General features: G+C 38.9%; 2 protein-coding genes and 1 non-coding gene across 3 annotated transcripts; all 3 read right to left on the minus strand.

Moving 5' to 3' along the window:
• Positions 1-10,824: 10,824 nt before the first annotated feature.
• LOC110923958 lies at positions 10,825-11,628 on the minus strand. Its single transcript, XM_022168010.1, has one exon. It carries the CDS (start codon positions 11,626-11,628, stop codon positions 10,825-10,827), a length of 804 nt encoding a protein of 267 aa, XP_022023702.1.
• Positions 11,629-11,688: 60 nt separating this feature from the next.
• On the minus strand, positions 11,689-24,077 carry LOC110923956. Its single transcript, XM_022168009.1, has 8 exons — positions 23,873-24,077; positions 23,469-23,795; positions 22,935-23,144; positions 21,775-22,317; positions 13,921-14,092; positions 13,432-13,610; positions 12,375-13,349; positions 11,689-12,269 (listed from the first exon to the last, which is right to left on the minus strand). The coding sequence occupies exons 1-8, from the start codon at positions 24,075-24,077 to the stop codon at positions 11,689-11,691; spliced, it is 3,192 nt and encodes a 1,063-aa protein (XP_022023701.1).
• On the minus strand, positions 16,586-16,692 carry LOC118489492. The gene has a single exon (XR_004887512.1). It is a non-coding gene; the product is annotated as a small nucleolar RNA R71 (small nucleolar RNA).
• Positions 24,078-24,293: the final 216 nt, after the last annotated feature.

The following is a 24,293-nucleotide window of genomic DNA, read 5'->3' on the forward strand; positions in this document are numbered from 1 at the left end:
TAACTACTTGTTTTCCAATTAATCAGTCAAAGCCTAGGGTATGCACGTATATATAATCAGTTCACGTTCGCATTGTTTTCACGTAAGTTATAATCATAAAATGCATGCCAGGTAGTGATCACTGATCAACACATAGCCGTTATGTAACTCATTCACATTCACAGTTTACATGTATGTTCCTTAACCATGTTTAACAGTTAAGTGTATTGATCAAAAACTAAATCATAACTGATATTATCAACAGGCAAGAATTAACATATAATCATTCATTATCATACTTGTTTCAAGACTACATTCTGTATGTGACAACTCATGGGCGGCGAAACTCCAAACGGCGAAACTCCTAGAGTTTCGTCGAGATGCTAGGTGGCGAAACCTATAGGGTTTCGTCGAGTTGACAGGTGACGAAACATTCTATGTTTCGTCGAGGTACAATGTGGCGAAACCCAACACGTTTCGTCACTCAACAGTTTATAACACACAGAAACCCTAATCACAATATAGCAGTTATTCATCATCATCAGACCTAACCACAAATTATATGTTACCAGATCATTGATACGTGCAAAACTATAACACATAATTATTTAACATTCATCAACAAACGATAATCATGATATTCCAACATCAAATCAGAACATGAGCAGTGGTCATAAACGAATAAAATCACAATTATCAGATCTAGTTCCATAGGTTAATGGCAGAACATCAAACCCTAACTATTAACCAATTCATCAACAAACGATCAAATCTCGCCATACGTAACCGCAACTGATAATCTAGCGACCTATTATAATCAAACTCATCATCCAAACATGAACTTAAACATTACTTAGCATCAATTAATAATGATTTCAGTTAAACAGTTAATGATGATATAAATCAATCATGAAAGGGTTGAACACTAACCGCGATAAGCGGAACAATAACTTGATCGATCTAGAGGGCTTCAATGACACAAGGTTGTCGTCGCACAGAGGATAGGAAGAGAGACTCTAGGGTTTCACAATAACAACTTACGTAACTGATGAATGGAAAGCTTAGATATAAAGAGGATGTTGGGGGCCAAAACCCCACTGGGCCAAGGCCTGTTATGGCGAAACCTCTTTTCCGACGAAACCTCCATGTTTCATCGCGTAGGGGTGACGAAACCCCTGTTTCGTCGGCAACCATGTTTCGTCGAGTAGACTTGTGGCGAAACATCCAGATTTCGTCCGGGTTTCGTCGGGAAAGATGTGACGAAACTCCTATGTTTCGTAGTCATCAGAATGAGGGTGCTCATGCTAAGTTTACAATTCAAACACTTCATGAATTTATAAAACTAGACACCATAAATACGTTAATCATATATCAAGTAACAACATCATGTCAACGTGCACACAATTACAAGGCACCCAATTTACAAGGCAAACAAGTTATGCAAATACAGTTGTGAAACAAATAACGTGTCGAGGAAGACCTTGAAAACTCGAGTTGTCACAGAAAACCTGGTGATGACACCCATCTGGTAATGGTTACGGACTGGCAGCATATGCTGGATAAAACGGGGATGTCTGTGGACAAAGTATTGAGGTTTGAGATGGTGGAAGAAAAAAGTGTGACAGGTGACAAAGTACACTTTGAAGTATTTTGATTTGTTTTATGAACATGTTTTTAGGATTTAATGCTTTATCTTTTGGTGGTTATGTTGGTTGGACAAATTTGGTTTTCTTAAGTTGAACTTTAACAGTCACGTCCCGTTACGATGGTATCGTAATTTTGTTTTCAGGATGTGTAATATATATAACTAAATTTGGTATATTGATTTTGTTGGGCAGTGTTATATATAACTATATATTATGTATAGTCTATCCATGGAGAACAATATAAAATATAAATATTCATGAAAATTAGGAAAAAATGCAAAAGTACAGGAAACATTGTCGTTTGTTACAAATTTTGAAGAACTTCCTTGTAAACAACATTAGTTGTAGTGGAGCTAATGTTGTTGTCTTTATCACATATCAATATCTTCAATCCTTTTTTAGTCTTTACCCTTGAAACGACAACATATAACTGTCCATGAGTAAAAACCGGACGTGGTAAGTACAAACCAACATGTGATAGAGACTGACCTTAACTTTTATTAATAGTCATGGCAAAGCAAAGGGCTTGTCACAGCCCCCGATCCCTTCTTCTCCCGGGAACGGGCGGCCGTGAGCCAGTTTCGGTGGTATCACATTTATTTATCCAATTTGGCAGCGGAAATTTTCATCAGGACCGTAGTTAGGAAATATTTTAATCAGAGTAAACCACCATGTTTTATAATATTATACTTATGGGTAAAACCCAAGTTTTCAATACACACGTTTCATAGGAATAAATCCTATTTATTTATTAAAAAGCATCTCTTTTATTCTTAGGTAACTTTATTGCCACTTTTTCAAGCCTTCAGTGCTGTCCAGCTGGCTTCTATTTGGCTTTCACATATTGTTACCTGAAACGCGTTTTAAAAACATTTTGTCAGTGGGAAATACTGGTGAGTGAATCCCAGTTTAATCAAGTTTAAATAAAAATTCACAGTGAACAGTATTGAGGGCGCATCCGCAATTACATTTGTTTCCAAGTTATATCAATTACCACCACACGGTAATGTCGTTCCGACTTATGGTCATGTTACTCCTTTACCAGGTGGTAACAAATTTTGTATACAAAACCCCAAATTTACCGACTGTAATTGTATTCTTACAAATACTCAATAACTGTTATTCGCATGGAAATTTAAGGTTTTGTAAAAGCAGTTAACAAAAAGTGGATCAACTCACATTGTTGTCTTAGGTGATTCTTTAGGGTTTCCTGGTGAATATCTATAATTTACACAAATGCACGTGTGTTAGTATAATAACCCATTTTAACATTAGTAATACCCTCCCCGAGACGGCATTCCAACGACTACGTCGGTCAGAACCACGACAGCCGTTACGGAACCCTAGATCAATCGGGCAGCGTATCTAATACGTCTCCAGGGGTTATAATACTTACATCGTAGCAGAACCTCGCTATTTTAGGGGGTATAATGCCCGGGTATAGTGTATACTACTCGGAAATTTAGTAAGAAAGAAAGAAATTGAGCGATCGTCGAATGAAGCCGATGCGTGCTATTTATAGGATCTGATCTGGGGTCTCTCGCGGCCCGCGTGACATATGGGCTAAGCTTACGCGGCCCGCGTCAAGGCTGGGTCAACGCGTAGCTTGGCCCAGTCATCGTATAGCTTCGACGGGTGTTGGGCCAGGTGGCGGCCCAGGGCGTTGCCAGATTTCCAGGTGCTCGCGGCCCGCATGAACTTGGGCTACCTTGCACGCGGCCCGCCTTAACTTATAGTTTTGGCGAAGTCTGGTTACATACTCGCGCGGCCCGCATAAGTTTGAGGTGAGGCCCTACGCGGCCCGCCTCAGCTTAATAATTATTGTTTTTATTTATTTTATATAGTATAATCTATTTTGGGGCTCGGTTTTCACATACGGGGTGCATATAAAGACAAGTTGATATATTTAAAGATATATTAGGGTGACATAATTATTATGAGAGGTGTCGGTTTTACCGAGGGTTGTTATATCCTCCCCACCTTGTTTTAGAGCTCGTCCTCGAGATCTATTGGAACAAGTGTGGATATTTCTTTTGCATTTCGGATTCAAGCTCCCACGTGTACTCGGGTCCTCTTTTGGAGTCCCACTTTACTTTGACTAGAACTAGTCTTTTGTGCTTGAGATTCTTAATTTTCCTATCTTCAATTTGCAGAGGCTTCTCCACAAACTTGAGTTGTTCATTAACCTCTATATCCTTAAGAGGTACTACGAGTGATTCATCAGCTAAACACTTTTTGAGATTAGATACATGAAACACATCATGTATTCCTGCCATTTCCTCTGGCAGTTGTAGCTGATAGGCTACCGGTCCTATTCTTTCAAGAATTTTGAAAGGTCCAATATACCTGGGACTAAGCTTTCCTCTTTTGATGAATCTTACCACTCCTTTCCAGGGAGAGACTTTCAATAATACTTTATCTCCCACTTGAAATTCTAATGGTTTGCGTCTGTTATCAGCATAGCTCTTTTGGCGATCACGTGCTGTTTTCAGTCGTTCCTTGACTTGAATGATTTTATCAGTTGTTTCTTGTACTATTTCGGGTCCAGATAATTGTTTTTCCCCAATTTCTGCCCAACAGACTGGGGTTCTGCACTTTCGTCCATAAAGTGCTTCGAATGGTGCAGCATTGATACTTGTGTGATAACTGTTATTATAAGAAAATTCTATCAAAGGTAAGTGTTCGTCCCAATTACCTCCGAAATCAATTACACAAGCTCTAAGCATGTCTTCCATTGTCTGAATCGTTCTTTCGCTTTGCCCGTCCGTTTGAGGATGATAAGCGGTGCTTAGGTTTAACTTAGTTCCCATTGCTCTTTGAAAACTTGACCAAAAATGAGAAGTAAAACGACTATCTCTATCAGACACAATTGATAAAGGTATGCCATGTAAAGAAACGATTTCATTTACGTACAATTTAGCTAATTGTTCCATGCTAAAGGTTTCCTTCATTGGTAAGAAATGGGCTGATTTGGTTAGCCTATCTACAATCACCCAGATTGTATCATTACCTTTTCTTGTTTTGGGTAATTTGGTAACAAAATCCATTGTTATCAATTCCCATTTCCAAACTGGCATTTCTAATTGCTGTAACAAACCTGAGGGTTTCTGATGTTCAACTTTAACTTGTGAGCAAGTTAAACATTTAGAAACATAAGCTGCTACCTCCTTTTTCATTCCTATCCACCAGAAATTTTTCCTTAAATCCTGGTACATTTTATCACTTCCTGGATGCATCGTATATTTAGACTTATGAGCTTCTTCTAATATACGGTGACGTAAATTTCCTAATTTAGGTATCCACATTCTCTTTTTATGGAACCTCCAAATTCCATCTGTTCCTTGTTCTAATTCCTTAATCATTCCTTTTAATTTTTCAGTATCCTCCTTGATTACTGATTCTTGTGCTTTTCTAATCTGATTGTTTAAATCTACTTGTAGATTTAATTTAAGAGAACGTATCCTTTTTGGCTTTTCGTGATATTTTCGACTTAAAGCATCAGCCACCACATTGGCTTTTCCTGCATGATACTGGATATCACAATCATAGTCACTAAGTAATTCTATCCAGCGTCTCTGTCTCATATTCAATTCTTTTTGCCCGAAGACATATCTTAAACTCTTATGATCTGTGAATATGGTAAACTTATTACCATAAAGATAATGTCTCCAAATCTTAAGGGCAAAAATTATGGCTCCTAATTCCAAATCATGGGTCGAATAATTTCCTTCATGACTCTTAAGCTGTCTAGATGCATAGGCTATAACCTTTTGGCGTTGCATTAATACGCATCCATAACCTAACTTAGAAGCGTCACAAAAGACTACAAAGTCTTCAGTTCCTTCTGGTAATGCTAGTATTGGTGTCTGGGTTAATCTTTGCTTAAGAATTCTAAAGGCTTCTTCTTGTTTTGGTCCCCATTCAAACTTAACAGATTTACAGGTTAACTTAGTTAAAGGAATGGCTATTCTAGAAAAATCTTGAATAAATCTTCTATAATAACCGGCCAATCCTAAGAAACTTCTAACCTCGGTTGGTGACTCTGGGGTTTTCCATTTGGTAATTGCCTCGATCTTTGTTGGATCTACATGAATTCCTTCATGGTTAACTAAATGTCCGAGAAATTGTACTTGTTCTAACCAAAATTCGCACTTTGAAAACTTAGCATAAAGCTTCTCCTTTCTCAATAAACTTAAAAGTAAGTGCAAGTGCTTTGCATGCTTTTCTTTACTTTTAGAGTAAATTAGAATATCATCTATGAAAACAATTATGAATTTATCCAAATATGGCTTACATATTCGGTTCATCATGTCCATAAATACGGCTGGGGCATTGGTTAAACCAAATGGCATGACCGTAAATTCATAATGACCATACCTTGTTCTGAATGCGGTTTTAGGAATATCCTCTTCCTGTACCTTTAATTGATGATATCCTGATCTTAAATCGATTTTAGAGAAAAATCGAGCTCCTTGAAGTTGATCAAACAAATCATCGATCCTCGGTAATGGGTATCGATTCTTAATCGTGACTTTATTCAATTCACGGTAGTCAATGCACATACGCATTGATCCGTCCTTCTTTTTAACAAATAAAATCGGCGCTCCCCATGGCGATGAACTTGGCTGTATAAATCCTTTCTCCAACAATTCGTCTAATTGTTTCTTTAGTTCTTGCATTTCAGCGGGTGCCAAACGGTAAGGTGCTTTGGCAATCGGTGCTGTCCCTGGTAATAGGTGAATTCTGAATTCAACATCCCTGTCTGGTGGTAGTCCTGGCAATTCTTCTGGAAAGATATCTGAAAATTGGGACACTACTGGAATGTCTTTTAACTCTTTTCCTTTAGTGTTAGTGATTATAGAAATCAAATACACTATAGATCCTTTCCTTATACAACTTGCAGTTTTCATCACAGAGATGAATTTAGTGGATCTAAATGGTTTATCTCCTTTAATTGAGATCTTTTCACCTCTTGGTGATTTTAATTGAATTGTCTTTTGATCACATAAAATACTGGCTTTATTGGCTATTAACCAATCCATTCCTAATACTACATCAAATCCAACCAGATTCATTGGGTAAAGGTTTGCCATAAATTTTTGATTAAAAATTTCTATTCTTGCCCCCTGCAAGATTTCAGAAATCCTAACAGTTTCTCCATTTGCAGTTTCTACTAGACATTCTTGTGGTAGTTTAGTTAATGATTGATTTAGGAGTTTGCAAAATGAAGTATTAATAAAACTTTGGTTGGCACCAGAGTCAAATAATACTTTAGCAAAAATATCATTAACTAAAAACGTACCAGCAATTACGTCTGGAATCATTCTGGCTTCCTCTATAGTTAAAACGAATGCTCTAGCATTTTTAGTGTTCTTGTTGTTCGCAGCTGGGGCTAACTTTGGACAGTTTGGCTTGATATGACCTTTTTCTCCACAATTGAAGCACATCCCATTAGTTGGTTTTCTTCTGCATGTCTCCTCCTTATGTCCTGGTGCTTTGCAGAAATTGCAGTAAGTAGAGCATCTTCCAGAATGCTTCTTTTTGCAGGCTTTGCAGTATGGTGCAGAGGTAGAACCTACATTCCTACGATTGGAATTCCCAGAACGGAATTCTTGAGTAAGCCTTTGGGTTAGGTTTCTTCTCTGGTCTTCTTCTCTAGTACGGATTAACTTATCTGTCAAGGTATTAGCTAGTTCTACAGCTTCTTCTATGGTTTGGGGTCTAGCTGCCTTGACTACCTGTCTAATTTCTCCAATTAATCCCCAGATGTAACGGGAGATTAATACCGGTTCAGGTGATGCAAGGGTAGGTACTATCCTAGCATATTCAAAGAATGTGGTAGTGTAACCCTTACTGTCTACTCCGGTCATTCTCAGATTCAGAAACTTATTTGCTATTTGTTCCTTTTCATTGGGAGGGCAGAATTTTCTTTCTACCGTATTCTTAAATTCCTCCCATTCCATGTTATAAATCCTATCACTTCCTTTTGACTGGAGGATAGTGTTCCACCATTCTAAGGCTGCATTTTTAAACAGATTTGAAGCAAACATTATCTTATCTTCTTCAGCACATTTGCTTATTTTTAGAACAGCCTCAGTTTTCTCTATCCAGCGTAGGGCTGCAATGGGTCCTTCATTGCCCGAGAATTCTATTGGTTTACAGGACCAGAATTCTTTGTAAGAACAACCATATGGCATGGTTCTTCTTCTTTTGGGAATGGGCGCTTGAAGTACGGGTCCATTGTTCACGCTGTTTTCCAGTTCACTGGGTCGTTTACTGCTATGCTTACTTTTATTATTCGCTTCTTGAACTGTTTGAATAATAAATGGCATTGCATCTATAATTCCTTGTGCCACTATATGTTGAACGGCACTATTATCCATTTGGTTTCCATTGTTATTGTTGTCCGGATTCTCATTAACCACGTTAATGTTACTCTGGTTATCGTTATTCAGATTATCTTGATTTCCTTCGTCGGCCATCTGAATTTTAAACATTTACCAAATATTAATATCACAATTAATATTTGAATATAGCCAATCACATGACACGCACGTTTAACCAAAAACGTCGAGCATTGCGACTTTTACTCTATTGATATAGTATGCATCATTACACACTAGTACTGAAATTTAAATTACAATACTTACTGGAATGTAAAGCTACAATACTAATAATAAGCATCCGTAGTTTTTTTTTTCTAACACATACACACATATATTATTTTATTATTATTATTATTACTGTTTCTACCATCACCTTCACTGATATGGATTCATCCAAAAATCCATATTACGCTCATCGTATTTCCATACGAGGCGTTCTCCCACCTGTCGCATACGATCACTGCTTTCTAAAATTTCCTCCCCAAAAGTCCTAAGTTCCTGGACATTTTCTGCACTCATTGGGGGTGCAGGTTCTAGGACTGGGTTTGGAAACGGAGGTACGGGTTCCTGATACGGAGGCATAGGGGCTTGGTATGGGTATGGATTTTCTAAAATTTCCCTAACATATGCATCACTAATGTTGTAGGGATCTTGAGGATCTAACCCTGGGTAAGCTCCTAAGTTGGGCATTGGCACATTTTCCTGTATTGGGTTTTGTTGCACGTAGTCCCTAACATCGTCCCACCAGGGGTCGTAATTGTTTGGGTCTAGAGGATCAGGTGCAGGTACCCTAGGTATTTCCTCCGGGTTGAAATCAGGCATTTCTATCTGGTCTTCTACTTCCATGGGTTGATCAGGATTTTGTGGTTGGGGTGCTAGCATTTGTTCCAGGTTTGGGTCAGCAGCAGTGGTTGCTAAAATATGAATATTAGCGATACCCCTATTGAGCATATCCTGATTATAAGCATCAGTTTCTCTTTTTGCTGCGGCTAACACTCGCTGTTCCTGCAACTTTTTCATTCTTTTCCTACGCTCGTGCGCTCCCCTACTGAACCATCCCCTCTTTTTCTGAAGAAATGGCTCTTCAGACTGAGCCTTAAACACAAAGATCCCTTCTTCTGTGTCAGCAGAATACCCTGAGAGGGCAGGCTGAGAAGAGGAGGTGCCTTCACTCCTAGGCGAACCAGACAGTTGACGATAGGCGTCAGAAGGTCCTTGGTCGCTCATACTGTAAACTAACAAATAGTCAGATAACACATAGCAAGAAATACAATTATACACGTATTTCCATAATTTATTTCCTAACACTTTGAATTTTGATGTCAGCAGAACACTTCTGTGGCTGAATCAGTGGCATAGCTCTGATACCACCTTCTGTCACAGCCCCCGATCCCTTCTTCTCCCGGGAACGGGCGGCCGTGAGCCAGTTTCGGTGGTATCACATTTATTTATCCAATTTGGCAGCGGAAATTTTCATCAGGACCGTAGTTAGGAAATATTTTAATCAGAGTCAACCACCATGTTTTATAATATTATACTTATGGGTAAAACCCAAGTTTTCAATACACACGTTTCATAGGAATAAATCCTATTTATTTATTAAAAAGCATCTCTTTTATTCTTAGGTAACTTTATTGCCACTTTTTCAAGCCTTCAGTGCTGTCCAGCTGGCTTCTATTTGGCTTTCACATATTGTTACCTGAAACGCGTTTTAAAAACATTTTGTCAGTGGGAAATACTGGTGAGTGAATCCCAGTTTAATCAAGTTTAAATAAAAATTCACAGTGAACAGTATTGAGGGCGCATCCGCAATTACATTTGTTTCCAAGTTATATCAATTACCACCACACGGTAATGTCGTTCCGACTTATGGTCATGTTACTCCTTTACCAGGTGGTAACAAATTTTGTATACAAAACCCCAAATTTACCGACTGTAATTGTATTCTTACAAATACTCAATAACTGTTATTCGCATGGAAATTTAAGGTTTTGTAAAAGCAGTTAACAAAAAGTGGATCAACTCACATTGCTGTCTTAGGTGATTCTTTAGGGTTTCCTGGTGAATATCTATAATTTACACAAATGCACGTGTGTTAGTATAATAACCCATTTTAACATTAGTAATACCCTCCCCGAGACGGCATTCCAACGACTACGTCGGGCAGAACCACGACAGCCGTTACGGAACCCTAGATCAATCGGGCAGCGTATCTAATACGTCTCCAGGGGTTATAATACTTACATCGTAGCAGAACCTCGCTATTTTAGGGGGTATAATGCCCGGGTATAGTGTATACTACTCGGAAATTTAGTAAGAAAGAAAGAAATTGAGCGATCGTCGAATGAAGCCGATGCGTGCTATTTATAGGATCTGATCTGGGGTCTCTCGCGGCCCGCGTGACATATGGGCTAAGCTTACACGGCCCGCGTCAAGGCTGGGTCAACGCGTAGCTTGGCCCAGTCATCGTATAGCTTCGACGGGTGTTGGGCCAGGTGGCGGCCCAGGGCGTTGCCAGATTTCCAGGTGCTCGCGGCCCGCATGAACTTGGGCTACCTTGCACGCGGCCCGCCTTAACTTATAGTTTTGGCGAAGTCTGGTTACATACTCGCGCGGCCCGCATAAGTTTGAGGTGAGGCCCTACGCGGCCCGCCTCAGCTTAATAATTATTGTTTTTATTTATTTTATATAGTATAATCTATTTTGGGGCTCGGTTTTCACATACGGGGTGCATATAAAGACAAGTTGATATATTTAAAGATATATTAGGGTGACATAATTATTATGAGAGGTGTCGGTTTTACCGAGGGTTGTTATAGGGCTAAAGGAAACTGCTTTCTGTTTATCTTGAATGGTATCCTCTTGTCAAAAGGAGTTAATCGCATCCTAGGAATGAATACTTGGTTTCCAATATTGGTATTAGTCATTATCTTAGCTTCGATTAAATTCTTTCCAAGTTTCACAATCTGCAATCGAGTACCGTTGCACAAGCCATTTGGTTGATCGATATTTCGGAGCAACAGGACCGGAGCATTGTGTCTGAGTATTAGCTTATGGTTTAGTAAACCAGATAGTTTGAGGCTGTTAAGTACTTCAGGAGACCATAAAGGAAAATTCATTCCCGAGACGTCTTCACACTCTGAAATGCTATCACAACTAAGGTAAACGGTTTCAGTTCCTGGAATCATTGCCAGCAATTTGTCATTGATTGTATCTATAACTTCATGTGTTGGGCCAAGAATAACTCTATCGCGAAAATAAGAAGGATCAGAAACATTTCTTGAAATATTAAGGTATGTGAATGATATGAGAGAACCAATTGGATCAACTGTGTCTGTAATAAGCAACTCTTCCGGAATATCAATAATGCCATCTCCATCGTTTGGTTCTCCGATTTTACCATCACCGATCTTTAATATCCACTCTGCAAACTCTTTGATTTCATTTTTATCACAGCCTGCTCCAACTTGCAATCTCATATTCACATGAAGCTTAAGGACTTGACAATGATTCCAAAGGTGAGAAGAGTTCCGGGAGGCATTCACTATGTCATGTCTGCTTCCTTTAGGAATGACGGGGAGAATTTGCCTGAAGTCACCTCCAAAAACCACAACCATTCCTCCAAATAGACTGTCTTCGTTAGATGCATCCTTAAAACGAAGAATATCTCGAAGCGTTCAATCTAGAGCCTCAAAACAATGCCTGTGAGTCATTGGCGCTTCATCCCAAATGATAAGTTTGGTCATCCTCAGAAGTTGTGCCAAATCACCGTTAGGTTGAATAGAACAGACTGAATCCTCGTTAACGTTAATAGGAATGATAAATCTGGAGTGAGCGGTTCTACCACCACTTAACAAAAGGGATGCGATACCAGACGAAGCAACGTTTAATACAATATTACCTTTAGAACGCAAGGCAGCAGATAGAGTTTTCCAAATAAACGTCTTACCAGTACCACCATATCCATAAACAAAAAACATACCTCCATGTTGATGCTCAACAGCAGCCATGACAGTTTCATAAACACAACTTTGCTCACTTGTGAGACTGGAAAGAAGGGTACCGTGCTCATCTTGTAACAAATCTTTGTTATATAAAAGTTCTTGATGGACCAACAGATTGGATGAGCTAATGACGTATCGTTGATCAGGAGAAGGCATGTCGGGAAAATTGGCCAACGTGCTGCCATTGTTTCTAAGCAACCATTCTATGTCAGCTAATGCATGATTCTTAATCTCTTCTGGTTGGAGGGTTAATACTGCAAAAAATAAAAATGTCTATTAAACATGATAGAGAGTATACACGAAAAATGATAAATCCAGTTGAGAAACAGTGAAATATTACAAAAAATATTATTGGTAACCTGGGTTTTTAGTACGAATCCTTTGTGTATGGAGAATGTCATCTGACATATCCTCCCATGTTTGGCACCATACAGATGCTGGTCTGGATAAACTGTTAGACAGCAACAGCATCACAAAAAGCGAACGAACATATCTACCCGATGCCCATGCATTAGCTTCTTTAATACACGAAACATACTCTTTGTCGTCATCCAATAGACCTAAAGCAAAACATGCTTCTTCATAAGAAGGGTACACTTGACCATTGACGATACGAATATCTTCAAATGAAGTTGGCCCTATAACTTTATTTAGAAGAATCCGCAGATAATAACATTCTCCTAGAGATGGAGGGACATAATGAATTCTTCCAACAGATCCACGTTTCTGTCTACCTACCAATCTTCTGTGTTTAGAATTCCAAACATAAAACATTGGAAACTGGACGTAGGTCAGTTCCCTTGCCTTTGGGTCATTTTTGTTGCGTTCCATCCAACCCAAAAACATGGATGTACCAACAGAAGGCTTGTTTATAACATCACATAAATCGGAATCGTCTTCGTAAGTCACATATTGTTCATTTAGAAGATGAAATGGTAATCGCTCAACGGCATGAAACCTATAGTGTATGTCATATTTAAAAAGCCTCCAGGCTGCCTCACATGCAAATATATATCTACAATCATAGAATTGTTCAATCTCGTCAACATTTGGTTGATCATTCTGATCATTAACATTTGCCTCAGCTGAGTTCTCATTATTAACAGCAATAGTAACTCTATCAGGACCCTTGTTGATATACTTAAACAAATACTTGATAGCACCAGACTGGTTGCACCATTCCACATTAATATGTGCCTGGTACTTTCTAAGTAGAAAACCATTATAAGGAACAACGTAACCATTGTTCAATGGAATTCCACTTTTAATGACAAAATGTGAAGTATCTCTTCTCCTGTAGACCGGGCAGCCTTCATCATTAACAGAAGTATGCTCTGTAAATGGTTTAGGGAACCTTTTAGAACATTTACTGTCAATCATACATGGGCGGGCTTGGATTGTCGAGGCCACATGGACCATGAATCATGAATTCTTTCACAAGTTGATACAACTCAGGGTCAACAGCATTGTCAGGAATCTCAGCACATATTACTCGATCAACATATTCTGAGGAAGGGAACTTATAAGAAGACTCCAAGAAAAGACATATATGAGCATGAGGAAGGCCATGCTTTGAAATTCGACTGTATAAATAACTGCAGTAGTTTTAAGTCGAATTAGTTGGCATATCTAACATTGTTAAATAATTTGAGGTTAAAAATTAATTTACCTGATTGCAATTCTCTAAATACTTTGTTTTTTTTTTAATCTTTAATGATATCATCAAGCTTTATTTTGAACAATCGACATAGAAGATCAGGTCTATCTTCGGCCTTAAGGTTCTTTGCTTTTAAACACCGGACAATCTCAGGCCACTTTGGATTACATGTTACTGTTATAAACAAATCCAGATATCCAAATGTTTTACAGAGTGCCATGGCATCCAAGTACTTCTGCATCATATACCTTGAACCACCGGTAAATGAAGATGGTAGTAAAACTCTTTGATCGGTATTTGATGCGTCTGTGTTACCTGAAGCAATGGAAGCTGAGATGTTTTTATAAGAATCACAACGAAGTTTTGTCTGTTGCCTACGAATAAAGAATAATCTTTCAGACTCCACCATAGTGTATGCATCTGATGTGCACAAAATGCAACATATAAATTACATCAATAATGGCTTAAAACTAACCCCTTTTTAGTACTAATGTTGGAAAAAGTGTGATTTTGTCTTCCTTTTGTATTTTCAGGATTAAATGAGCTCAAAATAACAAAAGAAGCAAAAAGACAGAAAAATCTAACATAAATACAAGAAAAGGAACAAAAGTGATATGCCCGACCCCCCCCCCCCGACAGCATCCTCCTAAGCAAAACAAAGAAGACAGAAGATTGAACACGCCCCGTGCTCAGCGAGCACGGGGCCGTGCCCAAGAAGCAGCAGAAAAGACAAACCTATAGAAGCTTCTACTGCCCACCATGGGGCCGTGCCCAGCGGACACGGGGGCGTGGTCAACTTGCTGCAGGCGCATTTATTGTAATTGCGAATTACAATTAATGAAGAGAGAGAGTGTCAGATGGACACGGGGCCGTGCCCGAGCTTCTGTTCAGCCTATAAATAGGAGTATTTGGAGCTCTTGCAACTCATCCCTTGGCACACCACCTCTCTTACACTTCACCCACCACCCCCACCCACCACCATCACAACACCATCATCCATCGTCCATCATAGAGTATGTGAGTCATCTCGGGATCCAAGATTGATCGTAAGAGTTCTTGACAATCAAAGGCCATGTTTGCCTAAGTCTCTTACATCACTTGGTGAAGACAAGTGTTTAGTGTAATACTTTTTATTTTTAATCTTTTACACTTTTTAATTGGTTTTGTATTAATGACTAATTACTAGTTTCTTATGTTGAAGGTGATTCTTCCTTATCGTTTGTCCGTGGTGTCTTGGCATTATTTTACTGTCTATATAAAATAAAAGATTTTCACCATTCATATCTCCACGGTCTATATGGAGGTATGTTGGCTACCTGGTCGGGGGTTAAGGGAACGGTTTGGTAAGAGTATTGCCATTGTTCAGTGTATAGATCCTGCAAAGGACCTGGGTCAAATTTAGTAGGACCTCCTTCAATACCCAAAGGTATTGGATGGCGGGGGTCCAAACTCTTTGATCCCCTCATAAGTTAAACTACTATTAAAACTTTAACCCAGCTACTTAGGACTGTATCCCTGCTGACTCAGACTACTTAGCTGGGGGTAATGTCGCCTTCAAAAGAGGGGCCTACCACATTATGCATTAATAACTTAATTAATTATCTTTCAATAATCCGACCCTTTAGGATTGTATCCTTGCTGACTCAAACTACTGGGTTGAGGGTAACGTCGCCTTCAAAAGAGGGGCCTACTACAATAACTAAGATAATCTCTTAAACAAGTGCAAAAGTGCGAAAATAATCAAAGGTTAGACTACACACGAGTCGGATCCAAGTGATTCATCTTGTCTATCTGTTTTATTTTTATTTTATTTTTCAGCATTTTAGTTAGTTTTATTTTCCTAGTTTAAAAATCTTTTTCTAACATTTTGATTTGATTAGACGTTGAGGATAAACCGGTACTAAAAGCTCTTGTGTCCTTGGACGACCTCGGTATCTTACCAACACTATACTACGTCTACGATGGGTGCACTTGCCCATATGTGTGTTTAGTGTTAGTAAATATCGTGTTTTATAAATTAAAAACTTGGCTAAAAAGTGTAAAAAGGGCTTAAAATATATACCTAAAACATATACACACTAACACGCATCAAGGTTTTGGCGCCGCTGCCGGGGACACAAGGATTTTAAGAAAGTCAGGAATCAACGGCCTAATCATTTTTTCTATTTTCTTTTTATTTTTTTAGATTTTTCTTAATTTTTCAGCTTCTGCAGAGCTCAGCACGGGCCGTGCTTGGTTGGACACGGGCCGTGCCCAGCAGTATCACTGGCAGTTTTTATTTTCCGAGTTACAGAAGGCTGAGCACGGGGCCGTGTCCAACTTTCCAGTAACAGGGATCCGGAAAACAATCGTTGTATCTCCGACCACGGACCGTGTTCACTGAGCACGGGGCCGTGGTGAACTTTCTGACCAACGTTCTTTTCTGTTTTTATTTCAGGGCTTGGAACCAACCGCCACATCTGAACTTTCTACGTAGTGTATGAGCTCCAGTTCTAATAAAGACATAAAAGAATCTCTAGAAGAACCCGAACGCTTTCTCAGAAAAAGACTTAAAGCTAAAAACCAAGAGAAAGTTTCGGGGGACCCACTTCCAATGGCGGACCAACGTACCCTCATGGATTACCTACGACCCACCGTAGGTAATCTCGGCGCCGCTATCAATGCACCGAATGTCGAAGTCAATAACTTCGAACTTCGGCCACATTTGATACAAATGCTTCAAAACTCCGCAACCTTCCATGGGCTTGCGGACGAGGATCCCCATCTACATATTACTAATTTCTTAGAAATATGTGATACTTTCCGGATCAATGGAGCATCAAATGACGTCATCCGCCTCCGAATGTTTCCTTTTTCACTAAATGACGTCATCCGCCTCCGAATGTTTCCTTTTTCCCTCCCGCTAAAACGGCTAAATTAATGACTGAAATTAATACATATGCACAAGAGGACGGGGAATCCTTATATGAAACTTGGGAAAGGTTCAAGGAGCTAGTGCGAAAGTGTCCTCATCACGGTCTTGCGATATGGCAACAAGTATCCACTTTCTATAATGGGTTGTGGCCACACACAAGACAAACACTTGACTCTAGCTCCGGGGTACTTTTAGGTAACCGCCGCCCACATGAAATATACAATCAAATTGAGGAAATTGCTCAAAACAATTTTCAGTGGCACACTCCCCGAGGAAATAAATCTATTGCCCTGGGTGCCCATAAGGTTGATGAAAGCACTTCTTTACAAGCCCAAATCGAGGCCCTTTCTACAAAAATTAAAAAGCTAGAAATGGCAAAAACGGTCTCGGTATGGCCTGTGAAGGGTGTGGTGGACCATATGAAAATTGGAGTTGTATGAAAGAAACAGACGATCAACCAGAAATGGTAAACTACATTGATAATAGACCTAGGCCGTCGGGTCCTCCAACGGGTACCTACAACCAAGGATGGCGTAACCACCCTAACCTTGGTTGGAGAGAACCCGGCAATAGTAGTAACCAACAAAACCCAAACCAACGAACAAACTTTCAACAACCAAGAAATGAGTCACAAAATTTCCCTCAACAATAGGGTGGACGAGAGAGGCTCGAAGATACCGTATCTCGCCTCATCTCTGACACTGAAAAGAAAAACTCGGATCGATTTCAACAATTGGAATCAAATTTTAGAAATCAACAAGCTAGTATACAAAACACTGAAAAACAATTAAATCAACTAGCCCAAAATTTCTCCGAGAGACCACAAGGCGCGTTACCAAGTAATACCGAAACAAACCCAAAAGCTCAAGTTCATCTCATAACATTAAGAAACCGTACCCTGGGTCCCGTGGAAGCTCCGCCGCCACCAACCGAGGAAAGCACAACCCCGCCCCAACAAGATAAGGCTTCTCCATTTCAAGAGCCCACCAAGGCTCCTCCGGTTCCGTACCCCGGTAGGTTAATTCGTCAAAAGACCAATGAGCAATTCGCAAAATTCGAAAGTCTACTAAAACAATTGCATGTTAATATTCCTTTCATAGAAGTCCTAACAAAATACTCAAAATTCATGAGGGACTTCCTCACTCATAAAAGGAAAATTGAATCATTGCAATTAGTTAACCTAGGCGAAGAATGCTCCGCCCTCGTACTCAACAAGCTTCCCCAAAAGAAGATTGATCCCGGACGCTTCACAATTCCTTGCTCGATCGGGGATTCCCCATTCGTAATGCACTAGCCGACCTTGGGGCTAGCATTAACCTCATGCCTGCATCAATGTTCAAACGACTCGGCCTAGGAAAAATGAGCCCTACAAAGATGAGTATACAACTTGCTGATAGATCCTCAAATTCCCGCAAGGTGTCGCTGAAAATCTATTGGTCAAAGTCGACAATTTCGTCTACCCGGCCGACTTTGTCATACTTGATATGGAAGAAGACACCGAAGTCCCCCTCATACTAAGGAGGCCATTTCTAGCCACTGCACAACCAGTGTTAGACATGAATGACGGAACACTCACTTTAAAATATGGGGATAAGGAAGTAAAGTTCGGGGTTGGGAAGAGAATAGAGGACGACGACCCGGTCAATTACATGAAGGTTATTGATTCAAGTTTGGATTATGCTCTCCGACGGTGCAACATGGGATGCAAAACATCCCGCTCGGAAAACATATAACCTCACCTTGGGTCTAGCCAAGGACCCTTATAAACGTGGCGCACCACGGAGGCATTCCGCGGAACTATCCTTAGTTTAGTTTAATCTTTTAGTTTTAATTTGCAGGAATAAAACACACTCGTGATGGTCAAGGATAGCAAGGGAAACGAGAAACATAGCCCCATGCACGAAAACAAGGCCATCCGACGACAATTTCTTCATCACAGTAAGCTCAGCACGGGCCGTGTCCACCCAACACGGCCCCGTGCTGCACACTCTGCAGAAAATTGCCCAGTTCAGGTAACTGGACACGGGCCGTGTTTGCTGAACACACCCCCGTGTCCAGGCTTCTGTTTCTTTTCTTTAATTTTTGTCGCTGGCACCTGAACACGGGGCCGTGCCCGGTCCCCACGGGGCCATGTCCAGGATGCCAGTAACATAAAATTTTGCTTTTAAACACCATTTTACACATTCAATCAACCTAAAAACTTATTTTTGGGACACATTGAGGACAATGTGTAATTTAAGTGTGGGGGGATGCTAAAACCTTGAATCTTGCAAGTCCTAATAACAAGCCTTACACAAAACTCTATTGGAACCGCTAATCACCCCAAATTTTTTCAAAAAAATTTTCATTTTTTTTACTTGTCTAAGTTTAAGTTGGGAATTCAAGTTCTAACAATGTTATATTTTTACAAGTTTACAACCGATAGCGTCGTGATAAAAAGAACCAACATAAGAAAATTACGAAAAAGCATGACAAACTTAGTTAAAATTTGATTATATATACTTGGTCACATAAAAAAAAAACCTTTCCCACAAAAGTGAGTTTTGAGCCTTTAACGAGCATACAAATACATATCTTTACACTAAATGCTCATTTTTCGTTTCTTGTATGAATAGCCGCTTGGTTCGTACGACTCTAGAACTTGCCACAACAATACATTCCCGGTCCTTACCAACTTAAACCCGAGTAAGTAAATGATGGAGGCGTTAGGACTAACCCTTTTTCTTTCTACACCATTATTTTTCATTTTTTTACCACCTACCCAAAATCCCCCAGTTAACCCCTTTGAGCCTAAACCTTTTCGTTTCTTCACCCAAAAACCATCACCCTTTTTACCCACCTAAACTTTTTTTTTATTTTTAACCCTTTATTTTAGTAACAACGTTCGGTTTTCTAATGACTCTATTAAAAAAAAGTTATATATTTTGATGAAACCAAACAAACAAACAAGTTCATCAAAAATAACTTTGTTTGAAACAAGTGGTTCATCAAAATAAAATAAAAATGTGAAAAATAAAAAGTCTTTCAAAAAACCGACGTTGTTACACTTTTCGCCCTTTTGCTAACCACTAACCCAACCACCCACCTTTAGCCCAAGCCTAACCCTTCACCCAAAAAGTCCTCTTGATATTTACAAATGTATAAAGTTAAAAAGGAGGAGGATTGATTGCTTGGCAAGCTTATGGTAGGAGTAAGCTCCATGCCGCTCTCGAGTGATTCACTAAAAATACACCTTCGGCCGAGTGTTGAGTGATTCCCCCGTGAGGTATGTGAACTTGTATATAAATAGAATTTTAAAAAGGTATGCTATGCCTAATAAATAATTTATCTTATGAAACGTTTTTAATAAATCATGACGAATAGGATTGTAAATAAATAAAAATAAAACCTAAAATAATCTTGGAATTCCCGACACTCTATGACAAGCCCGAAAACCTTCTCTTCTACCCATTCCATTTGGGAGTGAATAAAGCTAAATTATAAAGAGTTTTGCTTGAGGACAAGCAAAGATTCAAGTGTGGGGGTATTTGATGTGCACAAAATGCAACATATAAATTACGTCAATAATGGCTTAAAACTAACCCTTTTTTAGTACTAATGTTGGAAAAAGTGTGCTTTTGTCTTCCTTTTGTATTTTCAGGATTAAATGAGCTCAAAATAACAAAAGAAGCAAAAAGACAGCAAAATCTAACATAAATACAAGAAAAGGAACAAAAGTGATATGCCCGACCCCCCCGACAGCATCCTCCCAAGCAAAACAAAGAAGACAGAAGACTGAACACGCCCCGTGCTCAACGAGCACGGGGCCGTGCCCAAGAAGCAGCAGAAAAGACAAACCTATAGAAGCTTCTACTACCCACCACGGGGCCGTGCCCAGCGGACACGGGGGCGTGGTCAACTTGCTGCAGGCGCATTTATTGTAATTGCGAATTACAATTAATGAAGAGAGAGAGTGTCAGATGGACACGGGGCCGTGCCCGAGCTTCTGTTCAGCATATAAATAGGAGTGTTTGGAGCTCTTGCAACTCATCCCTTGGCACACCACCTCTCTCACACTTCACCCACCACCCACCACCATCACAACACCATCATCCACCACCATCATCCATTGTCCATCATAGAGTGTGTGAGTCGTCTCGGGATCCAAGATTGATCGTAAGAGTTCTTGACAATCAAAGGCCATGTTTGCCTAAGTCTCTTACATCACTTGGTGAGACAAGTGTTTAGTGTAATACTTTTTATTTTTAATCTTTTGCACTTTTTAATTGGTTTTGTATTAATGACTAATTACTAGTTTCTTATGTTGAAGGTGATTCTTCCTTATCGTTTGTCCGTGGTGTCTTGGCATTATTTTACTGTCTATATAAAATAAAAGATTTTCACCATTCATATCTCCACGGTCTATATGGAGGTATGTTGGCTACCTGATCGGGGGTTAAGGGAACGGTTTGGTAAGAGTATTGCCATTGTTCAGTGTATAGATCCTGCAAAGGACCTGGGACAAATTTAGTAAGACCTTCTTCAATACCCAAAGGTATTGGATGGCGGGGGTCCAAACTCTTTGATCCCCTCATAAGTTAAACTACTATTAAAACTTTAACCCAGCTACTTAGGACTGTATCCCTGCTGACTCAGACTACTTAGCTGAGGGTAACGTCGCCTTCAAAAGAGGGGCCTACCACATTATGCATTAATAACTTAATTATTTATCTTTCAATAATCCGACCCTTTAGGATTGTATCCTTGCTGACTCAAACTACTGGGTTGAGGGTAACGTCGCCTTCAAAAGAGGGGCCTACTACAATAACTAAGATAATCTCTTAAACAAGTGCAAAAGTGTGAAAATAATCAAAGGTTACACTACACACGAGTCGGATCCAAGTGATTCATCTTGTCTATCTGTTTTATTTTTATTTTATTTTTCCAGCATTTTAGTTAGTTTTATTTTCCTAGTTTAAAAATCTTTTTCTAACATTTTGATTTGATAAGACGTTGAGGATAAACCGGTACTAAAAGCTCTTGTGTCCTTGGACGACCTCGGTATCTTACCAACACTATACTACGTCCACGATGGGTGCACTTGCCCATACGTGTGTTTAGTGTTAGTAAATATCGTGTTTTATAAATTTAAAACTTGGCTAAAAAGTGTAAAAAGGGCTTAAAATATATACCTAAAACATATACACACTAACACGCATCACATCCACCAAGAATTGCTGGAAAAGTCTCCTTGCATTTAGCAATAGTGAAAAAACGACATCTCTGTCTTGAATCTTGTAAGCAAAGAATTCTCTCATAGTAACATCAGTTCTAGAACCCTCTGCATTGTCTTGCAACATTCCATGTTTTAAACCAGTTCTGTAACCATCTTCTGCTGTTGGGAAAATAAGAGGATACTGAAGTGGAAGATATGAAGGGTGAAGTTCAGAGATGCGTTTTAAATGACCGGTTTGAGTCTCCCCGATAATGTCCCTTTTATCAAATAATTTATCAATGTCACCAACTACAATGGCAGCAACTTCAGAAGCAGTTGGAAGGTTATGTGTTCTTCCATCGGTTTGTCTTCTTCCAATAAGCCTGATATGCACATTCTTTTGACCAGTTTCATTTAAACGATCTCTTGCAATATGATAAGTTTGAACCAGTGGATTGGAATGATCCAAAAGATCCTTAAGATCATTAATTATCTCAGCATCCAAAGTATTTTTATTTTCAACATTTACAGCGTGCCCTAAACCATCATAATAGTAAGTATGTAATAAGTGAAAAAACAATGAAAAAAATTAATGATTAGAAAAGGAAATGAATATAAATAATATAGGGTGAGTTGGGGTACCTAATAGCATTTGATCTATTAGAAACTTCATTCTTCGTGTCGTAAATATATAGCTGACCAAATTTAGGACGGTCACCTTGTGTTGGCATCAAACCACCTAATAGGTGATAATTTTTGCCTTTAATTTTATATACATATGGGCCTCGTCCTCTGTTAACACTTGAATCAACCTTCCCTAACATTGAAATGAACGAAAACATCATATTATAAGCCCTGATGTTATTAATGAATTGGACGCTCTTTGGATGTTTATTGCGATATAAGTTGTACAAAAGCCTTGGAGGATCTTTGGTTGGAGGAAGAACAACATTGCCACTACCACAACAAAGGGAATAACTTGTCTTACTACAGTTACGATTTCCACGTCTTCTTTCTTCATCCCACAACAAAGCCCCACAACTATGACATTTGTTTACAGGATCTCCATGATCAAGGTAGCATGTATTAATTAAAGATTACATTGTTAATGAATATGAATATGAATATACTAATATAAGTGGCAACTTTCTTACTCTTTGATATGCCAAAAACAGATTGCACGGCAGTTAAACATTCTGTTTCATCGGTATCAAGATCAAATTTAGGTATCTCATTTGTATTAAATCTTCTGACTGTACATTTGGCTTTTATTGGTGGAGGTAAACAATTATCAAGTAAAGTAGCAGAAGAGCTGGAGCTGGAAAATGGTAATTCATAACATGTTGGTGTGAAAGTAGGTAAACCTACATTAACATAAACAGTTAGAGTGGTAACAAATATCAAATGTTTTCATCTGGTTGACATGTATCTTATTGAAAAGAATAAAAGGCTATTGAAGATTAAAAAAATAAAAAAAGTACCGTTTTTAAAGGAATGAGCCGGACTTGTAAACGTAGGTGATGAGGAATACCGTTGGACAGATGATGAAGGAATTAAAGGAGAATGATGTGAGCTAAACTTGGTTGGTAAGGGAGTCGATTCATAAGCGCTACCATTTAAAACAGTAGAACGACATGAAGAAATAGGTGTGGGTGAATAAGGGGGGCTGTTTTGGAAAATTTGTATGCCTGAAACAGATTTTCCTTTATTGATAAGATTGGTTTTATCTGTTGCTTTAGTTGCATTATCAACTACAATTGCTGGTTCCTGCAATAATCGTTTATAATTGTGTCTATGAGCAGGTTGACTGCTTTGTAATGCAACAGCTGAAACACACGAAGAAAGAGGTTGGGATAAATAGGGTGGACTGTTTTCAGAATTTGGAAGAGGTGTAGCAGATTTTCCTTTATCACGATAATAACTACTATGTATAACTTCATCGGATTTTTTAACTCCCAACGGTTCTTCAAGCAACAAACGTTTGTAGTTGTGTTTAGGTACACGTTCAACAGGAACTGCAAAAAGAGAGTGAATGACATATCTTCTAAATAAAACAATAAACTTGGTTATAGAAGATGAACTATAAACTAACCGTTTGTAACATCTGTTAGAGGTGTTCTTGTTAACCAACGTGAGTTTACTGCATTAGAATGAGCATGAACTTCTGATTGCCTACGTGAGTTTACTGCATTAGAATGAGCATGAACTTCTGATTGTTGAAACAAATTTGAAGATTTACGTTTAGGAGGAGGTTTGGATGTGCTTTGATGAAATTGATTTCTGGTGTGATTATTCATTTTGAATGCATATAATGAGGATGAAACTAATGATGTACTTAAAACAAAAACATATATGTAATTACTTGGCATAATTATCATTAATTAGAAAACATAATAATAAGTAGTAAAATAAAACAATGATTAGGTACCTTTTCTTATTAAACTGGAAAAAGGTTAGATAAAGGTGAGACTTAAACTATAATAATTGTGTCTACATTAATTAGATTAACAATT

The sequence above is a fragment of the Helianthus annuus genome, chromosome 17, assembly GCF_002127325.2.
Source record: "Helianthus annuus cultivar XRQ/B chromosome 17, HanXRQr2.0-SUNRISE, whole genome shotgun sequence".
NCBI classification, from domain to species: domain Eukaryota; kingdom Viridiplantae; phylum Streptophyta; class Magnoliopsida; order Asterales; family Asteraceae; genus Helianthus; species Helianthus annuus.